This window comes from Phycodurus eques, chromosome 9 (genome assembly GCF_024500275.1).
Source record: "Phycodurus eques isolate BA_2022a chromosome 9, UOR_Pequ_1.1, whole genome shotgun sequence".
Classification (NCBI taxonomy): domain Eukaryota; kingdom Metazoa; phylum Chordata; class Actinopteri; order Syngnathiformes; family Syngnathidae; genus Phycodurus; species Phycodurus eques.
Genome location: NC_084533.1, coordinates 18174446 through 18197675, shown reverse-complemented (window position 1 = coordinate 18197675; position 23230 = coordinate 18174446). Strand labels below are relative to the sequence as shown.

General features: G+C 41.3%; 1 protein-coding gene across 7 annotated transcripts in view; it reads right to left on the bottom strand.

The window, feature by feature from the left end:
• The window catches only part of tenm2a (teneurin transmembrane protein 2a), a 245648-nt gene that overhangs the window by 7244 nt on the left and 215174 nt on the right, over nucleotides 1–23230 (bottom strand). For all 7 annotated transcript variants that reach the window (XM_061685215.1, XM_061685221.1, XM_061685217.1 and 4 more), the window contains 14 exons: nucleotides 18467–18613; nucleotides 17642–17852; nucleotides 15631–15750; nucleotides 14104–14365; nucleotides 13563–13830; nucleotides 12246–12389; nucleotides 7999–8248; nucleotides 7828–7848; nucleotides 7463–7692; nucleotides 5479–5633; nucleotides 5074–5175; nucleotides 2729–2902; nucleotides 1981–2624; nucleotides 1175–1350 (listed from right to left, as the gene is read on the bottom strand). In XM_061685215.1, coding sequence (XP_061541199.1) covers nucleotides 1175–1350; nucleotides 1981–2624; nucleotides 2729–2902; nucleotides 5074–5175; nucleotides 5479–5633; nucleotides 7463–7692; nucleotides 7828–7848; nucleotides 7999–8248; nucleotides 12246–12389; nucleotides 13563–13830; nucleotides 14104–14365; nucleotides 15631–15750; nucleotides 17642–17852; nucleotides 18467–18613 — 2904 coding nt within the window. The remainder of the gene's footprint in view (nucleotides 1–1174; nucleotides 1351–1980; nucleotides 2625–2728; nucleotides 2903–5073; nucleotides 5176–5478; nucleotides 5634–7462; nucleotides 7693–7827; nucleotides 7849–7998; nucleotides 8249–12245; nucleotides 12390–13562; nucleotides 13831–14103; nucleotides 14366–15630; nucleotides 15751–17641; nucleotides 17853–18466; nucleotides 18614–23230) is intronic.

Here is a 23230-nt window from a genome sequence, read left to right as displayed (position 1 = left end):
CAAACACATACAGTACATGTTAATTTTTTGTGAAAAAATCTTGCCTGCTTTTTATGACTAATCTTTCTGGATTCTATTTTGACAATCTCTACAGTAAAAACTGACATCTCTCTACAGCCCTCTACAGCCCTTATCTCCACAGTGTAATGACTCACTGGCAAACATAAGAATTGAATCAGATAAGCTCACGTCTAATGCTGAGCTTAAATTTTCCCTCCCAAGACTGAAAACACACATCTTAATCACAGTGAAGCGACTGAAAGAGAGATAAAATTGTTTTGGGCTCAACAATATCTAGCGGAAACGAAAGGGGTAGCATGTTCTTTTTCATTTATAAGAGGTGAGAGGGATCAGCTGGTGCTTCCCTTTGAAACCCCACCATAAATGATAGTAATCCATAAGACCAATTTGTAATAAAGCTCCAGGCACATTTTAACAATGCCTCAAACAGACAAGTGAATGTTTTTTCCCCCCACTGACTTGGCAGCAACAGCCCTTAGATAAATCTTTTCTGCACCGTCTGCTTGAACAAGCTCGTAATAAAACAGCAGCAACGGGGACGGAGGAGGGGTGAAACAGAGAGAAATGAGACATTGGGGGCTGAGGAGAATTCGCTGTGCAGGAGTTAATGAAGAGAAGGCGAAAGCGCAGAAGAATGGGAGATGGTTAAGTATGTCACCAGAGAGCTGCACTGAAAAGCCACGCAACGTGGTGGAAACCTGAAATAACTTATAGACCTGTGAACATCACTACGCTCTTCCTCCCACAACACAGGTGGATCACTGAATACATCTCAATCCTATTCAGCCTGAGGGCTTCAAAGCATCATAGCGCTGTTTGCTGTCACAACACTCACGTTGGTCAGAGGGGGAAGTGACAATTGCTCTCCTTGTTCTTCAGCTCTACCCAAACCAAATAACCTAAGGGATAATGGGAACTGGCTGAGAGCTTTATTTGTATCTTGTGTCTGAGGACAAAGGTTGAGGGTTGAAGAGAATGCACTGCACACTAATTAATGAATTTGGCGCTGCGATGACACTGAAATACACAGAATGATCCCGGCTGAATATTAAAAACACCTAATTCATTTTTCTTCCTTTTTCAATTCAGACCTATGACCTCACAGTTACTGTTCACAATGCATTATTTCCATTGTGTGTGTAGATTGTCGTACCTTGTACCACAGTGTATGATGCTTCCACAGAGGACAGGTTGGTGATAACAGTCACGTCGTCATCTCTGCTGGAGCTCTCGATATCGATGGTGATAGAACGTTCAATCTCACGATGGAGACTCGTCACCATGCCCGTGGGGTATGTCACATTGGTCAGGCGACCCTCGCTGTCGTACCTGGGAGAGGAGACATTTCATGCGGGTTAATACATGTTGAAACACACTCGGCCTCAAACATACTGTATGTTAAAAAAAACAACAACAAAAAAACATGCATGTCTGCCTCACAGTTCTGGGGACCGGGGTTCAAATCCCGGCCCCGCCTGTGTAGCGTTTGCATGTTCTCCCCGTGCCTGCGTGGGTTTTTTCCGGGTACTCCGGTTTCCTCCCACATCCCAAAAAACATGCATGGTAGGTTAATTGAAGACTCTAAATTGTCCGTAGGTGTGAGCGCGAATGGTTGTTTGTTTATATGTGCCCTGTGATTGGCTGGCGACCAGTTCAGGGTGTACCATGCCTCTCGCCCGAAGTTAGCTGGGATAGGCTCCAGCACGCCCGCGCCCCGAGTGTGGATAAGCGGTACAGAAGATGGATGGATGGAATTAGATGCAGAACCATGGTCACATCAAGCAATCGTATCTGACAGACCTTTCAGCTTTTGACTGTAGTTTAACAACTGCCACTAGGGAGCAGTATAATACTTTCTATAAAGTGATGGAAGTGTATGTGGTTCTCATTTGGCTATAAGGGAAAAATAATGCAAAAATACACACTTCAAAACAAGAAGTGCACCCCACACACACTCACTGGTAAAAAGTGGTCCATCCAGTTTCATCAGCTTTAGTGGCGAGCAGGCCTGTGTTGCCGCTGTAGCCCATGAGGGCAAACTCTTGGCCTATGGCTGACACACTACGCAGTCCTCCGCTTGGGTCCAGTCCCAAGGTCACCACTTGATTCTCTGGCAGGAGCACCAGTCGGAGTAGGCCGGCTCCTCCTCCCTGGCCCAGCCCTTCCCTCCTTATTTTGACTGTATTGTTGCAATTGTCGACCAGACTTGCCAATTCGCCATCAGAACCGTAGGTGAAGTTATAGAGCGGCTCTCCAGTCACAAGACTAATGGTTTGAACATGGAGCCCCTCTCTATTGAAGACATACAGCTCCTGTTCCCTGGGTGAGGCCACTTCATACTGCGCCCCACCAATTCCTCCAAATACTGGGCGAGAGACGGCAGGACCGGGCCGATTGGCTCGTACAGCTCTGATTCGTATGTTGTTGAGGTCTGCAATGAAGAGCGTCCCGTCAGGGGAAACTGCCAAGGAGGTAGGAGAGTTCAAGCCGGCATCCGGGGCATAGCCATCGTCGCCATAGAAGCAGTTGCAGTTGACGTCATTCTTGCAGTCACAGTCAGAGGCAGCTCCAGCCAAAAGTGAGATTTCTCCATTGTTGCTTACCTAAAAGAAATACACATGAAAGAGCACATAGTGCCACAATCATAATACAAAAAATTGCCACCTTTGAGAATATAAAAAAAATACGTATGATCGGCGTGACATACCTGTCGAACTCGGTTAATCTTTTTCTCATCTGTTTCAGCGATGTATAGAATGCCAGTGTGGGACAGTGCAATTGCTGTGGCGCTTTCAAGAGCAGCATGGATAGCCAGTTTGCTGAGGCTATAGTCAATACCTGGCACCTGGCAGTGCATAGGCCGACCTGCTATGATGCTCACCTGTAAGAACAGCAACAAAAACATGTTTATAACCTGAAGTGCATTGACTCAAGCAATGCGTCAAATTCATTTGTAATGTATTTGTAAGTGCATATAAAACTCAGTACAGGCTCTGTTGCTGAGGTCACATAACTCTGAATTCAAACACGCAACTGTGGTGTATCCTTTGCTTTCTGTGGCTTTTTTTCCCAATACACTAAAAAAGAAGGACCTGCCTCAACAAGGTGAAAAGACTGAGAGAAGACAAAAAGAAAAAACACTTGAATTTATGCAATTTTAGTAAGTGCCGTCCCTTGTAATCAAAGCTAAGGTTGAATCTTTTGTTGTTTTTACATTTTACACACAACTTCTTTTAAAACTTATGTGACAACAAATACAATGACAAAATCTGCTACGCGAGTCACCTTTGCATTCCGCTTTTGTCATTTTAATAATTGTCAGTTCAGAGTGAATGTTTTACAGGACTGATTTGTTGTATACAGTGCCGTGAAAAACGATTTCGCCCTTCTCAAATTTGTATATATATATATATATATATATATATATATATATATATATATATATATATTTTTTTTTTTTTTTTTTGCATAGTTTTTAGACATTGTTTACGATCATCAAACAGATGTAAATACCAGACAATCCAAGCAAACATAAAAAAGCAGTCATTAAATCATGAATTAATTGTGGATTAATCACATTTTTTCGAAAGCTGAGATCATTTTCACTGACCACATCTAAGCCTGATCACCTCCAGATTCTGTTCAGTCAAGAAATCACTTCAGTAGAACCTGTCTGACAAAAAGAAGTTGGCCAAAATATCTCAAAAAGCTGCAATAAAATGCCACAATACAAAGAAATTCGAGAACTGATGAGAAATAAAGTCATTGACATATATCAGCCTGGAAAGGGTTACAAAGCCATGTCTAAAGCTTGAGGTGAGAGCCATCATCCACAAATGGAGAAAACATGGAACAGTGGTGAATCTTCCCAGGAGTGGCTGGCCTACAAAAACGACTTCACGAGCACAGCGATGACCCACTCAGGAAGTCACAAAGGAACCCAGGACAACAACTAAATAACTCCATGACCCCCTTGTCTCAGTTAAGGTCAGTGTTCATGACTCGACAATAAGGAAGAGACTGGGCAAAAATAGTACTATGGCAGAGTTCCGGTGTGAAACCCTTGACCAAAAAGACAATCAAGGCTTGTCTTTTGCAAAAAAAAAAAAAAAAAAAAACCATCTTAGAACTTGAACTTTTTGGAAGGTGTATCTTATTATAACTGGCGTAAATGCAACACAGCATTTCATAAAAAGAACATCATACCAACAGTCAAACATGGTGGTGGTAATATGATGGTCTGGGACTGTTTTTCTCCTTCAGGACCTGGATGACTTGCTGTGATTGATGGAACCATGAATTCTGCTCTTTACCAGAAAATCCTGAAGGAGAGTATTTGACCATCAATTTGTGATCTCAAGCTGAAGGACACTTGGGTTTTGCAGCAGGGCAACGATCCAAAACACACCAGCAAGTCAATTTCTGAATACAACAACACAACCAATTATTAGGTTTAGGGGCAAGTACTTTTTCACACAGCGCCAGGTAGATTTGAATTGATTTGTTTTCTTAATAAATAAAATCATCATTAAAAACTGCATTTTATGTTTACTTGGGTTATCATTGTCTGATATTTACTGTGCATTTGTTTGATGATAATAAATATTAAAATGGGAATACTGCAAAAAAATAAAACTTTGAAGAGGGGGAAAATACTTTTTCACAGTATTGTGTGTGATGGTTAACTTACATTTACACTTGTATGACAGTTCAGAATACGTACGGTAAATACTTAAACTCAGAAATGCCTGCACATTTAATGAAGGTCAGTAAATATTGGTTTCACGATGGTTTAACCCTATAACAGATTATTTCCATTACTTCCTTTGAAAAAGATGAACAAGTAGTGAGTCAAGCAGCATTCCAGAGCAGATTGTGGTCAACCTTATAGGTTACACTGCAGTGTAATATTCCTTAAGATAACCGGTGTAACAACCACTGCGAACTAGATGGCAAAATTAAACCATGGTCCAACAAACTGGAACAAAAAAAACAAATCCTGTCAGTCCTTTTGTGGAGTGGACACATTTTTGGAGGGGTCATGGTACAAACCTGATGGTTCTCAGTAATGCGCAGAATGACATTGTTCTCCAGGACATAGAGAGAGTTGTCCATGGGATTCACTGCTAAATCGGTGGGCCACTCCAAGCGTACCTAGCATACAGATATAGTAGTTGAACATCAGATAATCTACAGTGCAGTATATGCTAATGGTGACAATTTGAAAAGATGCCAGGTCTTCTCTTCATTTTTTAAACTAAGTGCAGTCCTCACTCTCTTTTGATCCATTCATTTATCCATGGACTCTTTAAAGGTCCCTAAATCAGAACGTCCCTCACCTGCTGGCTGGCTGCGGTCCACACAAATGTCATTGCTCAGCACTCACAAAGCTGTTAGATCATCATCCATCATGCCATCACCTCTCGCATCTTTCCCACTACTGAGTAACTCTCTTACCTGGCTCACGTCCATGCTGGTGTCACAGCTCAGTGGTCGCACGGCAGTCAAATCGTTGGCCCCCAGTAAAGTGGAGATGACGCCGTTTTGGTCCACCTTACGGATCATAGTAGCGTCCACAAAGTACATGAGCCCATTTTTATCCACAGCGATACCTGCAAATGGCAGAGGAGCGCTGTGAATGGTGACTCATAACTCATAATTCACAACAGTCCGAGCCATCTTAAGTCAATTAAAGCTCTGTCTCTCCGTCCACCTGCAGACAACGGATAGCAGCCTGGACTGCTGATTCGCACAATTTGTCATTGGATAAGAAAAAAGTGATGCAGTGATGGAACTGGTGCTGAACTTTTCCATCATTGTTAGTTTTGGGATGAGTCATCAACTGAGAAAGTGAGCTGATGCTTGATTCTTGACTGTAAGTGGGGTTTTTAAGGCATTGAATGTTTTCCCATCACCCGCTTTTCACCCCGATTCCCAGACAGTATTTTTTTTCTATCCATCCATCGATTTTCTACAACGCTTATCCTCACTAGGGTCGTGGGTATGCTGGAGCCTATTCCAGCTAACTTGCGGGCGGGAGGCAGGGTACACCCTAAACTGCAGGGCGCATATAAACAAACAACCATTGGCACCCACATTCATACTTACGGAAAATTTTGAGTCTTAAATTAACCTACCCTGTATGTTTTAGGGATGTGGGAGGAAATCAGAGTACCCGGAGGAAACCCGCACAGGCACGGGGAGAACATGCAAATTCCACACGGGCGAGGCCGGATTTGAACCGGTGTCCTCAGAACTGTGAGGCAGATGTGCTAACAAGTCGCCCACCGTGCCGCTTTTTTTCTCTATTTGTTCCTTTTTTTTTTCATTTTCAAGTGGTGCTGTGTCAGCCTTACTAGTCGAACAGGCAGCAAGCATTCAGACAGGTGCATTTGTTCTAAGCAACCATGCTCCAAAATATCTTCGAGGCACACTGATATGTAAGAACAGATGGGAGCACAGCAAAGGTCACACAGCAAATGAGAAACAGAGATACTGAAAAAAAGAGAACAAATACTGCAGGCAGAGAAAGTGTGTTCAGGCTGTAGTGACAGGTAGGAGTGACTCATTCTCTGTTTTTAGCTCTCCAATCAACTGTGACACACACAAACATACCGTGCACCCATTACAGTATACGTATATGCCCCACACATTCGTGTCACTGTAAGGAACTGTGACGGTGTGACACCCTTGACAGTTTGGTGTCACTGTTCTTAGATCCAATAATCCACTGAAATTATTCCATTACAGTATTAAGTTTTTCATTAACCTGATTTATGGCCTGCTTTTGTCTTCGTCCTGCTTAGTTAAGGACACATTTTATGTCAAAACTAAAAAATAAAAACTATGAAAAACAAGAGCACCAAGAGAGGAGACATCTCACAAGGCTTAAACATTATTTTCCTGTTGAAATTAATTACTAAATGACTATGAAGTAAGAATTTACTTTTGTCACCAAAATGTGACAAAATCCAATACAATTCTAGATGTTATTATTTTCATCTGATCATACTTGTGAGTCCGAACATGATGAATGGTATTGTAATTTCAATGTTATATTAAAATAGATTTTCCAAAATTTAAATTCAAGGAAAAATACCGATCCATCATTAAAAAACATGTTAACTCAAAGCAAATGGACAAACCAACACCATCGCAAACAAAACTTCCATAGCAGAGGTAACAAAAAATTGCAATAATCTGCATGCATTGTGCACTGAAATGATCGACACGACAGTTTACAAGAATAAGCACCTTTGTTAAAGTGAAAGTAATGAAAACCATTACTCGCACTTATCCTCATTCATCATTTGATTACATACAAATCTGAAGAATGAGAGCAATCAGAATAAATGAATGTAATGGCGGCTCTGTAATCATGACTCAATATACAGTTTCCTAGCTCCACATGGGCTCATTGCACTTCCGCTGAGCTGCTCACCTTTTGGGCTCATAAGTGTAGCTTCAGTGGCTTTGCCGCCATCGCCACAGCGTTCATCAAAGGGCAGACACTGCTCTCCGGTCCCAGCCACAACCTCAGCATTGTCCGACAGCAAGCGGCCGCCCGTTAATGTGCGAACACGATAAATTCGTCGTGAGTTGGTGTCTGAGATGAACACTGCCCCAGATAATGGATCAACTCCCAGGAAGTACTTATTTGTTGGATTATTACTGTGGGCACAGAAAAAAAGAAAAGAAAACAAAAACAAAAACCAGCGATCACGTTAGCTTTAATTTGATATTTTCAGTCACGGCTTCAAGTATGTTCCATATTATTGCAGATTAGGTTAAGTAAAATGATTTTACCTGTGTCTAAAATCTTTGTTCCTTTAAGGAAGAAATAGAGATGACAGAATAACAAAACAAATATTTTATTTAAAAAGGTCTGTGGCAAAAACCATACAAAAGAAAAGCTTAAATCATAACCCTCTACCATTTATTTTTCTCACTCTAACATGTTTAATGTGCTCTGTTTACCTTAATTCCAGAATGCCAGTGGTGTTCATGGATGGGAAAACCCTGCGTACGAAGTTGAGGTCCCCCACGTAGAGGCTGCCGTCGATGCCCATCGCCAAGGCAACTGGTGCGAGCAGCTTGTTGCCATCCGCGAGGCCGTTACAGCTGGGGCAGGAGATGCTTCGTCTGCGACCATTGCCCATAATGCTGCTGATGACTGGAGGCTGCTCTGCCACAAATATGTTTTCTCCACTTCCCTTGTGAAGAATGCCTGCACATAGATAATAAAGATCAAAAGTGGATGCTTCAGTATATACAGTGGCTGAAATAAGTATTTAACACGTAACCATTTTTCTCACTGAATATATTTCCAAAGGTGTTATTGACATGAACATTTCATCAGATGTTGGGAACAACCCAAGAAAGTAGATCAAATCAGATCAAAAATTAAGTTATGTGTAAAATGACACAGGGAAAAAGTATTGAACACGCTGACTGGTATTTATTTAATACTTTGTACCAAAGCCTTTGTTTGCAATGACAGGTTCAAGATGCCTCTTGTATGGAGAAACTAGTCGCATGCATTGCTCTGGTGTGATTTTGGCCCATTCCTCCACACAAGCAGTCTTCAAATCTTGAGGGTTCTGCGGGCGTCTTTTATGGACATTGAGTTTCAGTTCTTTCCATAGATTTTCGATTGGATTCAAGTCAGGTAACTGGCTGGGCCATTCTAGCAGCTTTATTTTTTTTTTACTTTGAAACCAATTGAGAGTTTCCTTGGCAGTATGTTTTGGATCATTACCCTGCTGAAATGTCCACCCTTGTTTCATTTTCATCATCCTCGTAGATGGCAGTAGATTTTTGTCAAGAATGTCTCGGCACATTTGCCCATTCATCCTTCCTTCAATAATGTGAAGTTTACCAGTACCATTTGTTGAAAAGCAGCCGCACAGCATCATGTTCCCACCTCCGAACTTCACTCTTGGTATGGTGTTTTTAGGGTGATGTGCAGTGCCATTTCTCCTCCAAACATGGTGTGCATTATGGCATCCAAACAGTTCAATTTTGATCTCATCAGACCAGACTATATTCTCCCAGTATTTAACTGGCTTGTCCAAATTTAATGTCCTCATTTAACTGGCTTGTCCTCATTTAATGTTCAGCAAACATTAAATGAGCTTTGACATGGCCTTTTTTTCAGCAATGAGGTCGTGATGAGCGTGCATACAGGCCATGGCCTCGGAGTACATTACTCACTGTTTTCCTTCTGAAAACAGTACCTGCTAATTCCAGGTCGTTGTGAAGCTCTCCACAGGTGGTCCTTGGCTCTTGGACAACTCTTCTGATTATTCTTTGCATTCCTCTGTCAGAAATCAGTTCCAAATAATTGAACGACACGAGTACAAAATGCCTCTGTGTGTAGCCTTCATCGACTCAGTCACCACCACTTCGATACTGCAGGCGCTAGTAAATCAAGGGATAGAGCCGACCTATATCAACACTCTACAATCAATATACAACGATTCTTCAGGTTCAATACGAATTGATGATGAAAGAGTGCGGATAAGTCTAGGAAAAGGGGTCAGGCAAGGCGACACACTGTGTACGAAGCTATTTACAGCTTGCCATGAAGAAATATTTAAAAAGCCCAATTGGGAAAAAGAAGGAATAAAAATTAACGCCGCTTATTTGAGCCAGCTTCGTTTTGCAGACGACATAATTTTATTCTCCTATGATGTTGAACAACTACAGCGGAATTAGAGTTAGAAAGCCGTTGCTCAGGTCTGAAAACGAACAAAAGCAAAACAAAGGTCATGTTCAATCTTTATTATCCACAAAAAGATATCAAAATGGACGACTATGTCCTAGACGCCGTCGACAACTACATCTATTTAGGCCAACTTGTAACAATGGATGGAAATAGAAGCACTGAAGTTGAACTCCGCATAAAGCTTGCCTGGTAGGCTTATGGAAGGCTTAGTGTTATATTCAAAAACAATCTTCCCATTTGCTTGAAAAGAAAAGTTTTCGATCAATGTATTTTACCAGTCCTCACTTACGGTAGTGAAACCTGGACTACGAATGCCAAAGTTATACAAAGACTGCGTGTAACCCAAAGGAAGATGGAACGCCAAATGTTACAGATAAGGATTCGCGACAAGAAAAGATGCACTTGGATAAGACAGCAGACGCGATATTAAAAAAATAAAAAGCCTTAAATGGAAACGGGCTGGCCACATTGCCCGAAGAGCTGACAAAAGGTGGACCACAGAAAATATCAATTGGATACCACTGACGACTCTAAATTGTCCGTAAGTGTGAATGTGTGTGCGAATGGTTCTTTGTTTATGTGTGTCCTGCGATTGGCTGGCAACCGGTTCAGGGTGTACCCCGCCTTCTGCCCAATGATAGCTGGGATTGGCTCCAGCACTCCCGCGACACTTGTGAGGATAAGCGGCTCAGAAAATGGATGGATGGATAAAAATTTTGAAGACAAGGATGGCACGGTGTACGACTGGTTAGAGCGTGTGCCTCACAGTTCTGAGGACCGGGGTTCAATCCCGGGCCCTGCCTGTGTGGAGTTTGCATGTTCTCCCCGTGCCTGTGTGGGTTTTCTCCGGCCACTCCGGTTTCTTCCCACATACCAAAAACATGCACGGCCGCGACCCTAGTGAGGAGAAACGGCTCAGAAAATGGATGGATGGATGGATTATGTCGTCGATGAAGTCTTTAAAAAGAGGGTGGCAACCTGCATGGTTTGCAACTCGCGCATTAAAGACACAACAACAACAATGCTGAACTTCATCCAGTCAGTACAAAACTCACAACGACAGGTAAGCTAAGCAGTTTAGCTAGCTGGTCAAACATTAAGTTTCATAGACTAGTTTGGGACGATTAAAAATAAAAATGATGTGATTGTAAATGTTTTAGTACAGCTAAGTAACGTAACTAGGGGTGGGACGGTTTATGATCCTTTTCGTTTCGGTTCATAGGCACGCAAAACGCTCTCTCTTGTTTGCTCTCTCATTTACTAATGAGGCGAAGCGGTGTGCACACTAGAGCACCTAAAATATAATGCCAACCACTGAATGGAGCAGAAGTGAAGCACCATTGCTAGCGGTTAATTGTGGAGATTAAAAAAAAAAAACATTTAAAAAAAGGTGTGGAGACGTTTTCCGGCATGACGAAAGTGTCGTCCCTAGAAGATGCCAGGTGCGTTATAGCTCTGCTGTATGGGATCAATTTGCATTACGATCATGGCGATAAAAAAAAAGGTGTTGACAAAAATGCGTTCCAGCATTAGTAAGTACAGTACAAATTGTGACGTGTGAACATAATTTTCATACTAGCAAACGTGTTTTTTAATGTCTCCATTAAAATGTCATCTGTTCTGTCGGCTCTGTGATAAAGCTGTCTGCACTGTTTTTAAACTTGAGGCCACAGCATATGAAAAAACCTTTAATCTAATGACAATTGTCAATTGTCCAGAGTCAGTGCTTTCAAATAAATACACGAACCTGACTGATTTAAATAAAGTAGAGGACACAGGAGGGATGCAGATTTTGTTTACGGTACCTTATTTGAAGGATGGCAACATTTTATGTCATTTATTATCCCCTTATTTACAAATCTCTTTCATTCTCCATTGGCCCATTAGGTACACATCTAATTATATTTGACCAACAGAAAACAGTCTTGTCTTTTGGTTAATGGTCTTTTCTTAAGAACTGTAGGAATTACAAGGCTGTCACCACAAAAGTACACAGCATAGTTTGTTCAGAAATAAAGTTGAGTTAAATTGAGTTTTAAATACAACTCAGTGCAATAAATTCAATAAATCTTAAGCTCAGATGTTGTTCATTTAACTTTTATTAGGTGTGAATACTTTTTTTAGTGTTGTGATTTATGGGGAAAAAAATTGTGAAAAAGCATTTTATTACCACACCAATGTAACAGATGCCATTAAGCAGATGGCACCCAGCAACCCCAATCTTGTGCTGTTCCACATACCTGCCTCGGCTGCCCCGCTGAGCCCGTCTGCGTAAACAAGACATGTAAGGAAAGCCTGGTCCACTTATCAAAGGAGAAGCATGGGAGACTTAACTTCTCACACGGACGCTCAATGATTTACCAGCCAGTCCGAAGGAGCTCCTCAAAGCGGAGACACGGACATATGGTACCAACAGTGTACCAGCCATATGAAGGTTTCACACAAACTAAAAGGACTCTGAAGACCAATTCTCCTATCAATATGTTTGCATACTTACTGCTTCGTATGTTGAGTATATGGTGCTTGTCCAGTGACCAACCACCCAGATTGGTGGGATCCAGTTCGTAGCCTTGGAGGATGGCGGTCCTTTTCTCCCACAGAATGAGACTGGCACATGACTCATACTCATAGCCCACAGACACTGCATGTTGGAAAGTTGAAGAAAGAAACAAAGGGAATACAGTAGGTGAGACAAAGAAAAAGTGCTGGCTCAATAACGACGAGATCAAAATGTCACCCCCCCAAGCTTATTAATGCAGTAAATCTACAATACAAACCAAAGCTAGTGAGCACCTGTACCAAACTCTGCATTAACACCTTACTAACACTCTCTATCGCTGCTAAATCAATTATAATTTGTGTTAATTGGACTGATTACCTGGAGGACCTTTAAATTTACAGGTCACACGAACTGTGTAAAAAAACAACTTTCTGCACAGATTCTCTTTTTGTCTGCACAGATTCTCAATGAGAATAAGTATCTAATTCACAACGGATAAAGATAAAATAGTTGTCCCACATATACAATGGCATTGGTCTTGCCATAACCATCAGATGTCAACTCGGTATTATAATTGCTTCAAGGAAAAGTGTGTTCACACACCAACTACCATTTAAGTCTCAGTGAGATGAGATGTTGTTTCCAGCACCTGTGCCGTCACTGCTAAAAACAGGAGCGCTGTAACAACGATTCTAAGTGCCCATGATTGACAGGGGCTCTAGAATTGTTTTTTTTAAATTACGGCATTGAAGTAGTGGGGCCTTAGAATCATTTTTTTTTTTCACGGGGTCGCAAATCAGTGGTGGCACCCCTATCTAACAATAACACGGAAAAATCCACTCAACCATAAATATGCTTGATAGGATTTCATGGAAAATGAGGCATCATGAAGTGAAAAGGATTCCCCAAACGAAGCGCTTTTGTGATTATAGTCCACTGTGATAATATCTGTGGTTTCTTGGGCTGACAAGTGATTGTGACAGCAGAATGTAATATCAGTGAGCTCCAGTAGTTAACTGCTAACTCACTCTGATGGCTAATAACCCTTCTCTAAAGTTCCGGCTGACTGGTTGAACCAAATGCAGTCTCAACTGAGCAATAAGACATATGAAGAAAAAAAAAACACTTAACTGTGGCTGTAAGTGAGGCTGAATTTCTAGTGTATAATACTCCTTCGGCCTCCCTAATGAGAACTCTCTCACCCTGTCATACCCCATTCGTTATTAGAGGCAAAGTTTCTAATCTCAGTAAACGCAAGGTTTGGAAGAAGTCTTTGCCCCTTTGCAACTAATATCATTTTGTCCCCTTACTCACCAACAGCCTCAGAAAGGCCGTAGACCCTCTGCCCGTACGCATCCGTCTTATCCCAGATGTAAGTGTAGGCTAAATTCGGCGAGGCATGGAACCACTTCTGAAAGAGGTGGCCCTCCACTGCGACCATGAGATGAACCTTCAGCAGACCCATGGACACCATGGCAGGGGTCATGGTCACCTTGAGCAAGGAACGGTAACCCTGTGTCCTAGAACTTAGGTAGCACAACTTTAGACTTGTGCCAGGCACCTCAATTTGCTCATGCAGCACCTGGAAGACAGAGAGAAGAGATGACAAACGAAAGGGATTAGGGGCGGATTAGACAGAGGGGGGAATAATGAAGGTCACGGTTCCACTGACGGCTGAAGGACAGAAGCAGGGAAAATATAAGGAAATAGAGAAGGAGGAAATGAGGGAAAGAGGGAATCTATTGAAGCGAAAGTAGAAAGAGAGCCATAAAAGACAGGCATAAAGAGGAACGGGACGAGAGCGAGGGAACCAGAAGGAGGATTAGCCAGCTGCCAGGGGTCAGTGGTACTGCACCTGTGTCTCCGGTATGATGGGTTTCTCCCCTGGCTTGGAGCTGAAGAAGGAGGAGAGAGGGGATGCAATCACAAGAGGATCAGGCCTGATGAAGCCACTCAGGTCACAGCCAGGGATTGTGTTCTCTTCTGTCTTAAGCACCACAGTGTCCATAGCATAAAACTGGCTCCAGGGCAGCCACACGGTGCGCTCCTGGCTCAGGAAGGGGGCACGTTCGAATCGCAGAGTCAGTGACGCCCCACCGTTAGCTATCAGGTCAAACCTGGAGAGGTTTGCAAGGAGAGGACGGGAATGAGGTACACATGGGGAGCGCTGCAGAGGATGAAACGTTACACCGACTCAAACACGACAGTGCTTCTCTTCTTCTTATATAATAATTACACTGCTGCTTTATGAATAATTAAACAAAATAAAACCTGAAATAAAAGTGTAATCACAAATCAGTTGAAGTCTAAAACATCTGAAGGCAATATCAGATATCACATTTTTTTTTAACTTTAACATTTTGTCAACAGTTCTTGGGTTCAAGATAAATGTGGAGCTCGAAAGCAGAGATTGTATTTGTTATGATAAACAGCAGGGGGGGTGTTTCTGGAAGTGTTGTGAGCAGGTGACTCCTCTCAGGCCCTAACAACTGCAAGAAACTAGCATTATTTCATGGCACATTTACTGGACTCAAGGAAACTGCCCCTGAAAGCCAATGTCAACTGTGATTTTAACAAACGTTTGGATGTTTCCGCATCAGTGATCAAACTGAAAAAATGCTGCAAAGAAAGCACTAAGAAAACTGCAGAGCGGGAGAACATTGCTTTTCAGACCTAAGATAGGAAAATCAGAATTTGCAAAATTAATGAGTGGAGGTCAGTTTGAAGAACCAATGAGTCTACATTTGATTCAGCGGGCCACAGCCTTAAATCCAATTCAACTCGAAGGAACTGGACAACCCATGTGACCCTGAAACCATGCTGGAAAGTGTAATTTCTGAAAAAGGAAGGAAAAATCTGCCAGGGGTTAGTTAACAAATGAATAACAATATAAACAGATGCAAAGTCAAGAATCAGCATCCTGAACGATTGTTAGGTTGGAGGATATTTGAAAAAGCACAGCTCAGGATGAAATGTTTTTTGGGAACAAATATAGCAATGTTGATTGGCTTCAGTCCCAATTGAAAACCTCTTGAAATGAGAATTTTGTCAATGGTGTTTATAATAAGGTTACTTTTGTATCAAAATTGAGCCAGCAGATGGTAATTGGAACTCAGATGGGGTGTATATACAGTATTTTCATGTGAAATTATAATGCTGTATTTTGTCCTTCTTTGTACATTATTTGTGTCAGGTTCAATCAATAGACATTTTCTTCTTAAATTCTATTCTGCATTTGCATTTTGCAAATCTTCAAATCTGTCAATATGGCGATTGAGCATCAAATGTAATCTAATTTCCTTTAATGTAATCTAATTTTATCTAATCTAATGAGGTAGTTTTTAATGTTCAAAAAGGATTGCTGGTTAACTAGTGTACATACATTCCATCCTGTCGCGTCAGCGTGTATCCGTAGTGGGGGTAGTTGACAAAAGACACGTTCACCCCCACCAAAGGTGTTCCATCTGTCGTCAACACCTGACCCCGGATAAGAGATGCCAAACTGGAAAAAGACAAAAGAGACACAATTGAGAGACTGGTGGTTGATCTATGAGCCAGACCATCTATCATACGGTTTGATTAATTGCTCAGTCTTTCAATTATTCAATTTACCCTTTCATTTATGTGGCTAGTTTTTGACCACTTATTAATTAGCCATAATCAGCAGCCCCTGCAATCTAGATTAGTTCCTGTCAATCTCATAAACATACCGTGACAATGATGATGAATATGCATGTATGGAAATCAACTTTACCAGCGTTACATCAGAGACTGGCTCCATATTTATGTAAGTATGTATTGTATGTATGTACTGTATATATATATATATATATATATATACATATACATATCCATTCTCTCTCTCTCTCTCTCTCTCTCTCTCTCTCTCTATATATATATATATATATATATATATATATATATATATATATATATATATTTCCTCACAAGAATGGGTGATGTCAGGTTTGATGAGGCATCTTAAAACAGCAGAAGCTCCTGACCTACTCTGCTTTTATCTCCTGGAACATATTAATATATGAGTATACATCTGAAGTATTACTCCTCCTGGAGCAACACTACATCATTGTAAAACCTTGTCAAGACTGTGTTGGTATTCTATACATACACGTGTGAGTATAGGGGTACTTGGTGGTGTTATATTTAGTCAACCTTCCTTGTAACCACAGTGGGAGCTACATGCGTACCCCTAGTTGACTATCAAACACACTTCCCGTTGGTGTCTCCACCAAGGTCATTTGTGACTTGTCATCATTTCTACTGTAATATTCATGTATAAAATCTCATAGAGCTGGAGAGTGCACAGTTTGGAAAGCCCACAGAAATAATGGCCTCCAAAAGGTATTTCAATTCACATTTCCACTAGTCGTGCAATTTAACGTGGTCTGGCACAAGAAGCACATTTGTTCCATTTCCATTGTCAAAAACTGTAAAGCGTACTAAATTAACACACTATACTATACACACAGCACCCCACCACAGTGGTATTGTGTGGTAGGGTGGAGCTAGGCACAGCTGGTCATTAATGGGTTATGCACTGCATAACAATATGCCAAAAAAAGTACTTAACACATTACTTGTACTGCATTTAAAAGCTGAATTCCAAATTTTGAGAAAGTAAAACAACTGGTATAGATTATTTCTATTTCCTGTCTTTGTTTATTGGGAAAATTTTTAAATGAAATGTAAAAAAATCAGTCAATCTACTTTCTGGAAAGGATCATTCATTCATTCATTCATTCATTCATTCATTCATTCATTCTTTCTTTCTTTCTTTCTTTCTGTATGTGGTAATTTGATACAGGAGGTGCTGTGAGTGTGAGCAAGTTCCCTTGTTGACTGCGCCTGATCTTAGAATTTTGACATCTCTAAGGAGCTACCAGTAGAACCACACTTACTTTGCACCGAGAGAAAACATCTGAAACGGTGCTGGCATCTGATTAGAATCCCAAGGTAAGAGACCCATCTGAAGAGATTATTTATCTTAACTGGCTCTGGAATTCTTTTGGGTCCCTGAGGAGAATGTGTTATTACTGAACCGTTTTATCTTATCCAGTGTGCTGCAACTGTGACCAGAGTCCAGATAATTGTGGATGGATTTCTTTGGATACTGTGACACTTATGTACCATAGTAATACTAGCTGTAGGTTTTAATTATAGATTTCACAGGACAACTGAAACCAACATACAAGTATGTACATTATTATCATGGGTAATACCACTTTAAAGAAACTGTGTTTGTTTGCACTTTCAACAGTGGTTATAGTGTAAGTTATTCAACTCTTCATCAACACAGAGGAGGAAATTGGACTTTGAGATTCAAATATAAGTTCATGTCCAGATCGTGTTTGTACTTTTCAGTTCTTCCTTACCTGGAGTTGAAAGGGTTTTCTCCAGGAATGACATGGGTGCCATCCCGTGACACAAGCATCTTGACACGGTCGTAGAAGGAGTGGACACGGGTCTGGGACAAGGGGATCTGTTGAATAACTTGCAGAGGGTCCCGGGAGCCTCGGCACAGTGGACTGTTTTGACAGGGACTCTGGATACAGCAATCTGGGTCCATGCAGTCTGTTAGTCCATCTGACAGAGAGGCAAAGGCAATAATGAGTCCAGTGAGTGAGAAAAAGCTGCACAAAATGAAAACAAATAGTATATAGCTTATACATAGGTATTCTAATAATTAATCAAATTTGACTGTTCTTAAGGTTGGTTTTAATCCATCCATCCATTTTCTGAGCCGCTTCTCCTCACAAGGGTCGCGGGCGTGCTGGAGCCTATCCCAGCTATCATCGGGCAGGAGGTGGGGTACACCCTGGACTGGTTGCCAGCCAATCGCAGGGGACAAACAAGCAAACAACCATTCGCACTCACAGTCACATCTACAGGCAATTTAGAGTCTTCAATTAATGCATGTTTTTGGGATGTGGGAGGAAACCGGAGTGCCCAGAGAAAACCCATGCAGGCACGGGGAGAACATGCAAACTCCACACAGGCGGGGCCGGGGATTGAACCCGGGTCCTCAGAACTGTGAGGCTGACGCTCTAACCAGTCGGCCACTGTGCCGCCAGGTTGGCTTTAAGCTTATCATAATTCAACTACATGAAATCAAATTTATTACTTTACCCAAACCTTTTCTTTTTTTTGCAAATGGTAATCACCATCCCTGCATTTTTTTTCTGTTTGCCCCTGTTCACCTCCTTCGTTGTCCTTGTTGTCGGCGCAGGAGGTCTCCATGGCAACACTGCACCCAGGGCCCCTCCAACCAGTTTGACATTCACAATGCCAACTCTGCTGTCCCATGGTGCACTGCCCATTCCCATTACATAGGTTAGGACAGCCATCTGGGTAGGGTAGGGGGCAAGGTAAGAGGGTGGGAGGGATAATGTGATAATGGAAGAGGTAGGGTGATGCTTTTGTGCATAATAAAACAAGAAGAATACAGTATTTTGTATATCATACATAAATAAGATCAAATGGTTTTGATGGGCCAATTAGTTTCATGAATGACTAAATGGTAGCATGGTGTAAATACATACTATTCAATAATCAATTAAATTCAGCAGGTCAATTTTAATGTACATTTAAGAATTTTATAACTGTCGTGTATCCAGCCATCCCTCTGTCCATCTCCCTCTCATTTATGGATCACTGCATGCAATGGGATTTTGATGCCTGGGAATAATGCTTTCAGATGTGACAATACAAGTGTTTTCAATCAAATGTGAGTATTGCATGCGTTTGCAGACTGTGACTGATTGCATTCTGCAAAACATTGTTTTGAACTCTATAGTCTAAGGCCCTCGCACCAAGAGAGTTTTGCCACTACCATCGCTAAGCTTTCATCAATTTAAAAAGATTGAGTGAAAATCAGACATTTGAAATAATAAGGACTTTGCATTCAATGCTGGTTGTCAAAGCATGAAAAATGGACATAAAGTGATGACACCAACATAAAAAAGCACTACGATATATATATATATATATATATATATATATATATACAGTACATTGTGCCATAAATGTAATCTGTGTAAAAAAAATTAAAAAAAAACATAAAAAAGTTAGTATTATGATGAAAAACCATGTAATTACTGTACTACAGATGAAACAGTATGAACACTTTCAAATTATCATAGACTAAAATTATCATTACCAGTAGCCTACAGTATTCATGATATATAAATAATCTAAACAAAACTAAAACAAGAGATACCAGAAGTATTACAACACATTTTATTTTGAAAACCAAAATTATAAAATCTGCAGCCCATGTACTTTTTAAGCATTAGACATTGTAAACCGCAACAACAATATCTTTTTCCAACTCAAGTCACTCTATTCAGACGTTCCTGCTTGAGGCTCCAGACAGAGCTTTGGATGGATATTTGGATTTAAAAAAAAAAACAAGGTCAAAAAAAGAAGGATAAACAACTCATTTTATTTGCTTCTGAGAGAATAATGCCTTATAGTGTTTCTCCAGATCTGACATCAAACTTACAAAAATGTAAATTGCACCTTTCTAGCGCCGGCTCAAGATTGTATGAAACAGATTCAAATCTTTCAGGCAAAGGGAAAGACCATGACACTCAATGACAATGTTTTCTCCAGCAGCAAAAAGACATGCAAACTTATGACAGTGATTTCCTCAATAAATGAGGAAACAACACTTGCATTTCTACGCCAAGAGAGGAAGGCAAAGACAGCCTTGACTGATAAAATACTATGTGCATGCATGCACACCGTTGCGCTCACTCGCAAACACACACGCGCGCGCACGCACGCACACACACACACACACACACACACACACACACACACACACTGTGGGAAACACATTCTAAATAGAAACCTGAATAGTGTGACGGCACAGAGTGAGAAAGACAGACAACTGAATTGAAGATCATGAAAATGAAAAGCTTTTCATTGAGTCCTGCTCTGTAGATTAATGAACACATTTTCACACAAGTTGCACTATAAGGTTTTGCCCTCTAACAAATCACCACATCAATAAAGCCATGCATTATGAATATAAATAGTGCAATCTAACCCATGGCAGCAGCTAAATTAACAAGCATTTCTCCTAGAATGGCATTCTATCACTTGTCTAAACCACCAGCAGATGAGAAAAAGTCAACAAAGCACTTTGAGAAAGACAATGTGCCAACTTGTTTGAACAAGAAATAATTCTGTGGACAGACAGGGCGGGGAATGTTTAATGACTCTGTTTTTGTTTTAATCTATAATTACTACTAGTTTCTGCATCAGCGAACTGTTTATTATAATGAACTTTCAGGCCAAAATACATTGTTCCTCAACACTGAACTCAAAGTACAAAGGCAGTTAGCAGTGATTGCCTATTAAATGCAGTTGCAATTTAAAGCAGGGATACTTATGAAGCAACAAGACAGGAAAATCCATAGCGGGCATTGATCTGCTTGCATGGATTGCATGCATTGCAGGCCAACATGGGGACCCCTTCTGTTTCATGCCAGGCCTCATTCAATACCCACTCATCCATCCATCCATTTTCTTTACCGCTTATCCTCACTAGGGTCGCGGGCTGCTGGAGCCTATCCCAGCTATCTTCGGGCAGGAGGTGGGGTACACCCTGAACCGGTCGCTAGCCAATCGCAGGGCACATAGACACAAACAACCATTCGCACTCACATTCACACCGACGGGCAATTTGGAGTCTTCAATCAATCTACCACGCATGTTTTTGGGATGTGGGAGGAAACTGGAGAGCCCCGAGAAAACCCACCCAGGCACGGGGGAGAACATGCAAACTCCACACAGGCGGGGCCGGGCTTTGAACCCCGGTCCCCAGAACTGTGAGGCAGATGTGCTAACCAGTCATCCACCGTGCCGGGATACCCACTCATACTAACTAGAATAAAGTGGGATTTTTAGAAAGTATTAACTGCACCCTCCCCACTAATGTAGTAAACTGAAATCTCCTCAAAAGAAGATGAAATTGCCCTTGCTTATGGGTCGGCACACCCACACTTGTGTGGTTTCCTGTGGGTGTATGGACAAAGAAGTATAATTTGTAAGAGAGACAGGGGAGGAGATGAGACATCCCGATAGAAAGAATGAGAAGAAAGTGCATAAAAGAAAGTTAAACATGACATTAAAAGAAAAATCTTCAAGTATTCACTTTGTTCGGCCTCACCTTTCCTAAAGGTCATACACTAAAGGTCATAAGTACTGTAAAATTTCAGGGTTGCTGCAGAAAGGTTGATCAGATAACTCTGCACTTTTACACTGTCATTGCGATTAATCTATAACATATATTCCTTTAGTCCATATTGTTCAAATGTCTTCCTTTTGCTTCATTTGTTTCACATTATTCCTGCTCCCTCTTTAATCCTGGCTGGCCTTTAACTTTTCTTTCCTGGACTGGCTTTTCATAAAAGCTTTTGCATTAAGCATGGAAGGTGAGAAGATGCTCTCAACGGTGCTCTGGGGACACGTACGACCATGCGGTCTGCACAGAACCTGGCACAGGTTCAGCTGTCAGCCTCTCGGTTATGCCTCAACGATACAGTAGTAGCGATTCTGTTTAGTTTTATGATAGCTGTGACTTTATTGCAAGGTGAACAGTAAATAAATAAATAGATAATAGATACTGTAGTCTAGAATTCATACAGAATTTGACTCATACACACATCCCCATGTGCTCACAAAATACATTTATTAATTGCTCTCGCGTGACCATTAAAGGTGCCACAAATATCCAAATACAAAGGCAACAGACACTCAACAGCTCTGTAATTTTTGCATCAGTGGGTTATGAAATTTTCCAATTGCTTCAAATGTTCTTAACGGCTTTCATCATTTTCTCCTTTTGTGAAGCAGTACGGCTTATCGTAATACAGGACTAGAATACCAGAGCTATTTATCAGTGTTTTCTTGTGTTTTTGTGTTATACGGAAACACTCTCACATGCATGCACATCCACACTTTCACAGCACAGCGCTTCAACACTGCTGATACCACGCTCGGCTCTACGGCACCCCACATCTGGGCTCAATGACACCAGACTCCTGCAGTAGTGCACTGCTCCAACAGGGAGTGCACTACGTGTAGGGAGTTATCATTGAGGCTGGCACCCTAATCTACATACAGATAGCACCACAGAGTCTACGGAGCCAAGCCAGGCCAATAACCCACAAATGTAGCAGCTAGCTTCTACCACCACAGGCTAATGAACAAAACACCAGAGTCAATATACGGTACCTGCTTTGTCAACCATGCTCCCATGGTCTGCAGTGGGAGAAAACATGCAAAAGGTAAGAGATGGGCAGAATTGACAAATAAATGAATAAATAAATGCAAGAAACATCATGCAGAGCTGAAATGAACAACAGGCAAACTGAGATAAGATGTGAGTGTGCTGCTGGTGAAGTTTGCACCACGCCAAGCTGAGCTTTCTGAGATTCTTTCATCTCAGGCTGATGCCGCAGTCAAAGCTGCCCTACTTTCTGATGGGGGAAACGAGGATATCATAAACTGCTGTTCCTCTGTGCTTTCGTATGTGTCGGAGTGAGTTGTGTGGGAGTGTATGTAAGTGTTGGTCTTATGTGTGTGTATCAGTCTGCAATCGCAGCGCTCGCGGTGACAGGAAAATGAGACATTGTGACGAAAAGCACTATGGGTGAATCCAAAGAATCTGGTACTCATCCTAGAGTGACAGTGATGTCAGTATGAGGCATTGATTGATTGACATTGGGGAAACACACAAACACAAAACATTGACTTTCTTTTTTTACATCTGTGAGGTGAAAAGTTTCACCTTTTATCAAATAACCCGAGCATTTGAAAGATGCATAGTATTTAAAACCACTAAATCCTGCTTCTGATTTTGTGAAACACACTCTTTTTTGTCCTGATTTGCCCTTCTTGATCTTCCTCAAATTGTCATAGCCTAATTTGTTGAACGAAGTATGAATGGGCTG